The sequence below is a fragment of the Mytilus galloprovincialis genome, chromosome 10 (genome assembly GCF_965363235.1).
Source record: "Mytilus galloprovincialis chromosome 10, xbMytGall1.hap1.1, whole genome shotgun sequence".
Lineage (NCBI taxonomy): Eukaryota > Metazoa > Mollusca > Bivalvia > Mytilida > Mytilidae > Mytilus > Mytilus galloprovincialis.
This window is the reverse complement of record NC_134847.1, coordinates 72,680,667-72,692,486: the sequence shown is the minus strand read 5'-3', so window position 1 is coordinate 72,692,486 and position 11,820 is coordinate 72,680,667. Positions and strand designations below refer to the sequence as shown.

Below are 11,820 nucleotides of genomic sequence, written 5' to 3'. Positions count from 1 at the left end.
CAATGTTTGGCCCAGCACAATGTTATGTTTGTATTGTATACATCTGCATGTTTGTGTTAATGATCAGTTACCACTGCATTGTTATTTCATAACACACTCTTTGTCAGCAACACTAATTAACATTTACACATTCAACTTATAAGAGGTTACTTTAATTCCAATGTATAACTATTCCGAAAAAAATACTGCTGAAGGTCATTTACAATTTTAGAATCGTCGAGATTTGTAATAGTAAATTGTGTCATATTAAAATAGAACATTAAAAATAACTTTTGAATTTATCCCTGAAAATTATTTGCTAATCAGAAGTTTTAATTAAATTTGCATTCCTATATTTTGATAGATATTATCATTTCCAAATGGTTAGTAACTGACATTGGTAACCAAACCTCATCTAATCATATGATTACATATATAGTATTATTATATATATATATATCAATATAATCATGTTACACGTTCTCTCAAAGTTGACTTTTCTTTTTTACTAAGATAAATGACCAACAAACATTAATTCTACTGGATACTTAATTTGGTTCCAACCGAGCAAGAAGGTATGCAGATAATCCTTATAATATTTGCGACTTTCGTGAATTTTATTATGGACTTACTACTGATTTTAGAATGATAGTTTTAAATAACAATCCATGATTTAAATAAATAATAGGCTCGATTGACCTCATCATCGGTTTATATTTTGGTTTATAATTGGAGTTTAAACAGGTGAAGTGTTTGTAGAACAATAATACGCCGCAGAGTGGTCCACCTAATCTTTAAAAAAATTCACCTGAGAAACCATGCGAGGTTCACTTTATAAACAGTGTACTAGTAAATTTTGACTGATATATTTTAATATCGATTTATCTCTTGTTACTCAGGCACGGTAAAGGCATCTAAAATTATATGCAGTACAGGTAGTATGTTTCACCTGGATGTATTACATGTATCATTGCACCTTCCGTTAATTTACATATCATCAAAAGGTGAAAATGAACTTGAAAGTAAAATACGATGATAAAATATCCAACTTCTCACAAGTAAGCCTTATATAGTGACATAACATTGGGAGACTTTTAATCAATACCGGAATAGATTGAATTGTTCATTTATTATTACATACGTGTATACAGGAATAACGTTTCTGAGGTAAGACAGATTTTTGACTAAACGAGAATGATAACAAACTACCTAGATGGTTGAATGTACATTGAAGGCCACACCACGTAAACAACATAATAAATGTATAAATTAGGTAATGATAACCGATACAGAACATGGCGGAAACCGGCAATTTATTGAAACTGTTTGATGTGAATGTGAACGGAATCCCTGTTCAAGAACGAAATAATAATGAAGTTAAGGAATATGAGCATTCAGTTGAAGTTTCTACTGTTCCCGATACGTTTCCATGTGGACATATTCTATGTCATAACTGTGTTAGGAAGTACATTTCCCCGTTAAGAGAGTCAGCTTGGGACTGTCCAGTATGTGGTCAGGACTTATTCAGATTACAATTGCAAAAGAGAAGACACAATGTCTCTTATGGAAATGATGACTTGGACGAAGTGGATTTATTGAGCAACTTTGACAAACTTGTTAGTAGATTTCATGACACAAGACATAACCTTAGTCGCTTAAAAAGAGAGAATATCAAAGCGCGCAGCGTTGGAATGACCTATGCAAGATGTTTCTGTGATATGTGTGAGGAAAACCATGGTACATTGAAAGTAGTACAAGACTTCAACGAATTGTGTGTGCAACAAATTAGACCTTCCAGGACACATAGGTTATATTATTCATTACTTAATTCAGAAGTAGTAACAACATATAAAAGTACTGTGAATTCAGCTTGTGTTTGTATTCCATGCACGACCAATGAAATTCATGAGAATTATGAGAAACTATTTGGAAGTAATGGACATAGAGCTTTAGAGAGGCCAAAAACATATGACAAGGCTGTAGCACAGATAGGCAAACTTTTAACAAGTACACAGATACCAATTACGTCTTTGTTAGGGAAAAACGTCATCGAAATTGATCATGAAATGTGTGTTAAAGAGAGGTCTCTTGACTTCAACTTCCCAGAAACTATAAGATCAATAAAGGACATGGTCAAGAGTCAAGAAAAGAACTTGATAAGCTATGCAAGGAAGCAAATGGAAGATACTGGTAAAATTTATCATATTAAGGAGAGTAGTTCAACTGAATGCTGTAAAGGAGAAACTGTAGTGTGAAATATAATATTCATGTATTTTTTTAATCAATGTCTACAATATCTACAAAAAACAGTCCCATTTCTCGCATTTTCTTCAAATTAATTGTACGTACTCCCTTATGGTGCTCATGGAATGTTAAACGAATTGTCAATGGTATGATTTTTAACTACCAAGTTTCTCTTTCAGTACATATTTGTGTTTTGGGCGGAATGTTGTAATTACAATGTTATCCAAATGCTGATAAAAATGCAGTTTTAGCATGCACGCGTGGGTTTCTAAATTTGAAAACACCCGGCAGATGATTTGCTATAAACCATACTTTTTCCCACAAATATGTCTCTTTAAACCTGCAACCTATCAACCTTGCAAACTTTCGGTAAGGATACCTTCCTACGCATAGATTTATTTCTTTTTTTCATTTGAAATAGCTGAATTAAAGTCTTTATGTATGACCATCAAGCATAAAACTTAATATTTTGGAAACTTTCAAAACCTAGTGATAAATGATAACTAAACATAGCTTGTGCAAAATGACATCTCATTTATGTTTTAACTTCGGGAAGAACTTGACCTATGTTTAATGCAAACACTATTTTATGATTGAAAAATCTTTTATAAACAACGTTTTTCCTTCAAGACTATCAGTTGTAAACATATAAAACCTTCAACTTATTTTTTAAAAGTAAATGTAGTTATTTTATATTATGCTAATGCATTATACCTGCATATACATGTCAATGTCCCAAAGGCTATAAACTCGTCAGTGTTTTTTTTTTTTTATATCTAAATGTTTTAGGTTACTTTAGTATTCATTGAAGATCTCTTTTTATTATCTGCTACATTATCGGGGCAATTTAGAGATTGACATATTGTGGGTTGGGTGTTTTTGTTGAAAACCGTATATTGACCTCCGGGAGCGTTTTATTTTGTATCGCTTTATTGCTCTCTCGTTTATATATACACTGCATCTTCATTAATTTATTTATGCTGTCTCATTATTATGCATTTCCATTTAAATGCTTTCATGTTTACATAATACATACTTTTCTTACAATGAATATTTTGTACATTTTTACACTTGTTACCTTAAGGCTTTTTACAGATTTTGTAATAATATTATGTAATCTTGTTATTAAACATTTTGACTTATATTTAAATCTGGAATATAAACTTTTCAGAATATCTTTTAAGCTAATCATGCTTTTTAATACCTGACAAATGTTGTCTCCATAGAACTAAAGTATAATTATGAAAAGACGATTCTCAATGAAATAAGTCCTAATGAATTTAAAATATGTAAACATAGATTGTTTTCCCCTGTCTTAAGCAGAAAACAATCCAATAGCCTTTTTGTATCTGGTAATATTTTTAAGTCGTCAGTATAAAAAGAAAGCATTTTTATATGATTTTCGCTTACTTACAATATTAGAAACTGAAAACCCCAAATTGATTAATATAATTGAGTATCGTTTACTTTGTAATTATGGCGAAGGCTGATAACCTGATTTAACAGATGGATGATATCGTTGATCAATCCAGATCAGTCTTTGTTAAATTGATAAAAAAACAAAAAATGTCAACACCGACTTTTTTTAGAGGGAAGATTTGATAATCATAGAAAAACAAAGGATACGAGGTATCCATTCCTGAGCATATTTGGATATCAAATGAAAGTATGTATTGTCTTCAGATTTAGATAACAAATATGGAATTAAATATAGGATATTTATTTGATGGTTTAGTTATATTAAAATTAAAAGCAAAACTTAAGCTGCTTATTGATGGTGATTTATAATTAACCACGAAGTGAATGAATTAAATTCATTCAACACTTTTCTAAAAACAAATTGAAGGCCGTACAAATGTTTGCTTAAATGAAATTGAATATTCTTTAAATAATATACATCTATACATCTACTTATATTAATTAAAGAAATTAAATGATTATAAGTAAATATTACTTTTCTTAGGAACGTTTCTTTGTGGTTTACTACATCTAATTTCTTTAACATAATTATCTTAAGATTGGAAACAGTAACAATTTGTATAAGTTTATAAAACCACAGTCTTCCATTTCATCAATTTGATTTTTCATTCGCATACTCATCGTTTCTATGCAAACGTTAAAGCATCAAATTTGCATTTATCACACATCAAACAATTAGAAATGCACCTGCATAACCAAACACTTTGAGTAAAAAGTGTATCATTGCATATATATACAACCAATCATTGAAATATTTTAACGTCATATTCTTTCACGCAGGCAAAATAAACAGAATATCACATTAAAATGTTTCACACTCAAGATTGCAATTGTTCACTCACTAATGGAACACATACTATGTTTCTAATTTTGATAGCTACAAAAAGAATTTCGTAAAGATGAGTGCTAGTAGACCCATGAGGTAAAGCACTACAACACATTGTACTCTGATATAAACATGAGTGAAATGTACAGGCGCTTTATGTTTTATACTTGTACATTAATTACTGTCATTGTAAACAAAACAACATTTTACAGTGTATATTGTACATACTGTTATATTGATTATACTTATCAACAGATGTTGATAAAATATTTGAAATAGTTTTACGTCTTGCTTATTGTTTTCCAGTATTTTTGTAAGAATAAATTTGATGCTAAATAGATCCAGGAGCGTTATTTTTGTATTGATGTTTATTATTTTGTTTTTATTGCTTTCAGGGTGCTTTTACTTTATAGAATATATTGTTTGCTTATTTACATAATAGGCTCATTTAATCTAATTGTACAAAACTGTGTTCATTTTGTTCACTTATATCATTAAGTTTATTCAAGCGTTTTACGCAGGACCTTTTTTCCTGTGATTTACACGAATGGAGTCTGAATTTATAGTTCAATGCATGTATGTCCTATAGAATAACATTAATTTATATGTGGTAATTTGTCAGAAGCTTTACATAATTCTTTGTTAAAGATCTTGGGTTTAATTTAAGATTTCATTTGTTAATCTGAGAATGATGGTGTTTGAGCACGAAAATACTGAATTGGTAACCTTCCCGCTAGAAACGAAGTAGGATTATATAATATTTTTGTAACTTTATCTACATTTGATTACTTCGTCTGAAGTGATGCAGTGTTCGCAGTATTATTTGATTAAATTACAAATTGCTATGCAGTTCTGAGATCTATTTTTTAATACATCTTTAACAATCTCAACAGTTCAGAGTTTCTTCAGTTGTTGCTTTATTGTACGTATTAGTTATGGTTCCCTGTAAGGAATTTGCTGTTTATCTTCATATCTTTGGTCTATTTTTATTCATAACCTTAATTGTTCAGATTTAGGTTTCGTGAATAAGAAAAAAACTGACCCAAGATACCAGGCTTATAAGTTTTTACTCCAGACGCGCGTTTTATTTTTGTTATTTATTTTTGTATTTTAATTGCTCTCTCAACGACTTATATCTCCATTTGTTCATGTGTATTTTTTTCTGTTTTGAAGCCTTTGTACATTTGCTCTTACTGGTGACTGTTTTCCCTGTGCACTCCTCACAATGAGTTTGAACAATATCAAACCTCTTTTTTTATGATATAAATGTCTTCATTTTATGGCAATGTTATAACATTTTTTTTATTATTTTCGCATTTTATGGTCACTGTCTCGATCGAAAGAGATCTCTTTAAGATTTTTATGAATAAAATGTTCAATCAAAGTGTACATGTAATCAATTATATGTGGCGAGTAATATACATCGTGTGGGACAAAGTGCAAAATAATTATTTGAAGTCAGGCCAAGAGGTCTGACCTTAAGACACAGGTGGTCGTCTATTGTAATATATATCGATTTATTCATGGACATCGAAAATGCGTTTATTGTTGTATACATTAGAAGTTCGATATATATATGGATATGATTAACCTTGGACAAAATTTTAAAGCTAGAAATGTACTAATGTAATAGACATAACCAATAAAAAAAATCTGACAATGGAAATTATTTTGTCAGACGAACGAATGCAGAGGGGAAATTATCAATACGAAAGTTAAGCTAATGCATATAATTGTCGAAAATTGGATAAATTTAATGCTTGTGTGACTTTTTGTAGATGAATTCAGAACCCCTTTTGTTAGTCAAAAACAACATTGTAATGGCTATGATTTTTTTCACTAAAATTGCATTTTATATTTGTAAATTGTTTGATCAGATTTAGTATCTTTGCTGTTTTTCAATAAGACTTTTGAAAGGTTGTTACATTTGAAAGCTTTATGTTCTGGTCTGACCCGTACAAAATATAATTGAGTAACCATGGACATTCTGATTAAAAGCTGCTTATGTTTACTCAAATAAACTTTATTATGCATAGTGATGAACGATGTTGATGTATGTTTTAGAACATGGGAGGGGAGCTCAAAAGATTCCGTATGTGTTTGTTTTTTTTACTATTTTTGTATAGGAAAAATGTGATACTAATATTTAAATATACAAATGATGATTCATAAAGACAACCATCAAGTTGAAAGTTTAGATAGTGTGCTTGTAAATGGATTTTAAAGTATCATTCGAGCGTACATGAAACCTCTACAATTATTTCTTAAAAAACTCTTGTTGAAATTGAAAAAAAATACGAGAATTATCATTAATTTTTATTTTATATGCAGAACACGTTTAAACGTGTCACGGGTGAGTGAAGTCGTCTGATATTGAAGATTGTGTGGATTTGTTATTAGTTATGACGTTGTTTACGATTATAGAAATCAAAGCTTGTTAATAATAAAAAGAAATATATTATAAACTTCTGTTTTGTTGTATATTCTATTGTGGAACTGTAAATAATGAATAATATAATATAATTTGCATATTACAAATGCAAAGCTAGTAATGTATAACGATCAAAAATGATAATATTCTCCTTTTTCCACTTTAGCAGTCTGTTATCTTTTTTAAATCCTTGATTTGCATGTTTTGTCAATTCAATATATTTATGTTCTAGTAATAAAAAGGTAAAAATTATTGTCTATCACAAAAAATACACATCCAAAAAAAGAAAAATTAAAAACAGTCGAGTTATTCAGGTGTGCGAAAAGTAGTTTGTACTTTGGTAGAAGTGTCTCTGTCTAGATTAAATAGTCATTTTTTGAAACGCATTCATAAAAAAAAATCGACTCTAAAATTATAGTTTGATACAATTCATTACAACTACCAGGAGACAGTATTAGTTTGCTACAACATCATAATATTTGGCAAAATCTTTTTGAATTTTGTGTTCTCAATGTTTTCCAATTTTGTACTTTATTTGATCTATTTGACCTTTCTGATAAGTCTGGTATGTAGGATCACTTTGTGTATCCTTATTCGTTTTTTCTGTCAATTGATAAAGACATATTTGATAGTGTTGCTTTTTTGTCACATAGTCAAGGGATTCGTGTTCTGTTACATGTTTTTGTAGCAATCTTCATATGTTAGTCCTTTGACAAAGGCTTTTGGTACGTACATGGCTGCATCATTTCACTTCTAGATCTCCTGTACCGCTGAAGATGACTTCTTACCTTGATCAAGGTAAAGTTATTACTTTTTTGGACATTTTCATGTCCACCACAACGCCTTGTATGTTTCTGCTTATCAAGACTTTTCTAGGGATATTATAATTGTTCGCGGGGATAATCTACGATCTTTTTAGACAGATGTTATCCATTCGTTCGATGTCTTTGAGCTTTTGATTTTGCCATTTGCTTAGGGACTTTCCATTTAAAATTTTCCTCGGACTTTTTGTTATTTTACTTTTTTAAATTTACATAATACAGTGAAAACTGTTCTAAACCATATGTTATCATAATTGATATGACGGAGTGTATTCAGATCACCAAAGGTTTTTTCTGGTTCATGACGTCTAGATCTCTTGTATCAAATCATTTAATGAACCAAAACCTTTTGATTACTTAACATATCTATTAACCAAACAAATCCTGAATTAGCATACAAGTTCATGCTGAATCCCTCTTAGTCATAAATTTCTAAAATATTTCTATAAATTTCCGATTTACGTAACTTGTAAACTGCTCTTACGTTTATTTCTAGGCACCACATATGTGTCATTGTGGGGAGTAGTACATACACCTCACTGCATCTAGATTACTCTGATGCCTGACGGTATGACCAGGCCAAATGATGGACAGCTTTGTTGACTTAATATGAACCCTAGCGTATCAGCTCGGGCACACATAGTAAGTCACGCTCCGTCATGAGTATAGTGCATGATCAACTGTGTACATTTCTGTGCCTGCTAGGTTTCCTTTTCGTTTTGGAACATACACATAACAAACTTTAATATGCTGTACAAACTTAAATTATATGTCATAGCAGCATGCCTTCTTTACGATGACCATATTCCGTTAAAGTTGATTATTTCTATTATATCTCGATGTAAGAACCCATAGGTTGTCTTGTGTTCAACTCTGGAGTTTCCCTGTCCTACATATATTCAAAGGCTTTATATATTTCATAAAAATGATATGTATGCTCTATGGTCGGGTTGTTGTCGCTTTGACACATTCCCCATTTCCTTTCTCAATTTTATGACGGCTGTAACGGATACTATATCACGACAGAACCTCAATAGGAAGAAGGTCATTATCGCCATTGGACTTTAATTACTAAAAACAGATATTCAAAGTGCTTTATCACACACGAAGCTCTTTTCCTGATTTTATTTTAAAAAACAGCTTTTAATATATTAGAATGTTCCTCTATGGTGTATGAAAATGTGACCGTTTTGCTTGTTAGTTTTCTCCTGGATAAATGTAATGATAATATTTACTAGAATCGATACTGTGTGTTTTTATAGCCTTTGTGTCCCTTGTGGTCATTTGTATGAACACACATTCGAGAACTTGACAGTGTTCCTGAAATCCAGAAAAGCGCTTCGGACACAGAAATATTCTAATTTTGGTAAAAAAAAACATGGATACATCCAATGTCCTGTACATGTTCTTTATAAATCAACAAACTGCATATCACGATTTTATGTGGGAAGCATATCTTTAATCAGCTGAAGATATTGCCGAAAAACTCCGCCCTTAGTCCTTCAATAAATGCCATTACACCTGTTGCCCTTACTATGTAACTATTATTTAAATTGTATACATATACGTTTCTGTTAAATATTTTCTTGATTATTTGTGAGGAAATAAAGTCGGAAAGAATTTCTAGATTAGCTTAATTTGTAAAGTGTAATATTAGAATAAGATATGTCGGAATATCGGTTAGTATTTTGACGGATAGAATCACGGGTAAAAGGCACTATATTTCACTATAGTTTCATGGTTTGTCGATCCATTTTCTATATATAAACCAGGATGTCTGATTTGTATGCCCAAAGTGGGCGTATTGGTCATAATCGTGTCCGCCATAAATCAAAGACTAGGAAAATACAACTCATATCTAACTAAAAAAAAGTACAAAGTGAATACATTCTTGACACAATATTCCTAATCTAAGATAATATAATTTTAAAAGGAACTTATTAAATACATTTCATCCTTCCTCTCTTGTTTAAGGCCGGTGACATAGTGCTTTCAGAACGATTTTCGGATAATTTTGTTGAATTATTGATAAACCTTATGTAAACATAAAAAAAAGAGATGTGGTATGATTGCCAATGAGACAACGGTCCACAAAAGACAAAAATGACACAGACATTAACAACTATAGGTCACCGTACGGCCTTCAACAATGAGCAAAGCCCATACCGCATATTCAGCTATAAAAGGCCCCGATATGGCAATGTAAAACAATTCAAACGAGAAAACTAACGGCCTTATTTATATAAAAAAATGAATGAAAAACAAATATGCTACACATAAACGACAACCACTGAATTGCAGGTTCCTAAATAAGGTAAGCCTTCAAAATGTTTATGTGACGAAACTATCTAGTATATTGAACGGAATATAGTAATACATTCGATTTTGTTTTCCAGGAATGAAAGTAAAATATTAATTGGTTTTTTATTGACGTGTTTATAGCATAATTATCCAGTTAAGTTTGTTCAGCACACAATTCGTCTTAATTCCTTTTCTTTTTTTCTTTCAAATTTTCAAAAGATGTTTTGTCTAAAATACCTTTTTTGTCTGAAAAATTTTTCATATGATAAATTTGGTTGATTGATTGATTGTTTGGTTGCTATATGTCCAATGACGAACATTTCAGACAAAATTAGGATCTGAACAAATACACCCATTCATTCCATAATCGTATGGAATGAATGGTTGTAATTTTGGCTGGGCAATGAGTGTAAATGAACTCATCAAAGATACCAGAATTTAAATTTTGCATTTCCACCAGACGCGCGTGTCGTCTTAGACTACAAAAATCTCATCAGTGATGCTCGAACAAAACTCAAAAAGGCCAAATAAAGTAAGAAGTTGAAGAGCATTGAGGACCAAAAATTCCTAAAACTTTGCGAAATACAGCAAAGGTAATCTATTCCTGAGGTAGAAAAGCCTTTGTATTTCAAATATTCAAAGTTTTGTAAACAGTTAATCATAACTTTGACCTTATCAATTATACTTCATGTCAACACAGAAGTGCTGTAAATTAATACATTTATTGATGTTTTTAAAAGGGCAGATATTTTGACTTGCAACAGGCACCACAATGTAGGCTCAAAGAGATGTTGCAAAAATATTGGTTCTTTTAATGCGAAAAGATGGTGATACTCACGGCATGACATCTACCACATAAGGGGAGACGTCTGATACGGTGCTTTTTGTCCGTAATTTGCTTTTTGTCCGCTTTTGCTTTTTGTCCGAAACTTTTGCTTTTTGTCCGAAACTTTTGCTTTTTGTCCGTTGCTTTTTGTCCGTTTTGCCTTTTGTCCGAAACTTTTGCTTTTTGTCCGAAACTTTTGCTTTTTGTCCATTGCTTTTTGTCCGTTTTGCTTTTTGTCCGAAACTTTTGCTTTTTGTCCGAAACTTTTGCTTTTTGTCCGTTGCTTTTTGTCCGTTTTGCTTTTTGTCCGATAATTTTGCTTTTTGTCCGACACTTTTGCCTTTTGTTCATTGCTTTTTGTCAGTTTTGTTTTTTTATCTCACCTAGTTTTCTCGTTTGAATTTTTTTACATTGTCTTATCGGGGCCTTCTATAGCTGACTATGCGGTGTGGGCATTGCTCATTGTTGACGGTGACCTATAGTTGTAAATGTTTGTCATTGGCAATCATACCACACCTTCTTTTTTATATAAGCACTTCTCATCACTTTGAAAAAAAATTAAACTACTGGCAAAATAAAATTACATGTGGCCCAAACCATCCTTTATGAAAGCGAAACTCTCCACCATATATGTGCCATGCAATGTTCATTTTCTTTTAAATTTCTTATATGTATATTCTAGACATTGTTTTTACCTTTATATTCGACAAGGTTCTAAAGCTTTGTTAGATGATTTGGCTGATGATGTGATATATGAAAATGTAGCCAAATAGGGAAACAATTTCTACATAATTGTAGACAGACTGCATATAAAAAAACTGTCGTGAAAAGTATACTTTACGGATACTGAATTGATTTCTCCATGGGATTCTTGGTAAATCAAAAGTATTGCATCAAGTCTATAATCCAAGTC

The 11,820-nt window shown here is 31.1% G+C and overlaps 1 protein-coding gene across 1 annotated transcript; it reads left to right on the top strand.

Annotated features, from left to right (window-relative positions):
• The first annotated feature begins 685 nt into the window (after positions 1 to 685).
• LOC143048327 (uncharacterized) lies at positions 686 to 6,993 on the top strand. The gene has a single exon (XM_076221960.1). The coding sequence runs from the start codon at positions 1,275 to 1,277 to the stop codon at positions 2,232 to 2,234; it is 960 nt and encodes a 319-aa protein (XP_076078075.1). The 5' UTR covers positions 686 to 1,274; the 3' UTR covers positions 2,235 to 6,993.
• Positions 6,994 to 11,820: the final 4,827 nt, after the last annotated feature.

Coding starts and splice junctions, on each gene's coding strand:
- LOC143048327 (XM_076221960.1), top strand. CDS start 1,275: ATGGCGGAAACCGGCAATTTATTGAAACTGTTTGATGTGAATGTGAAC.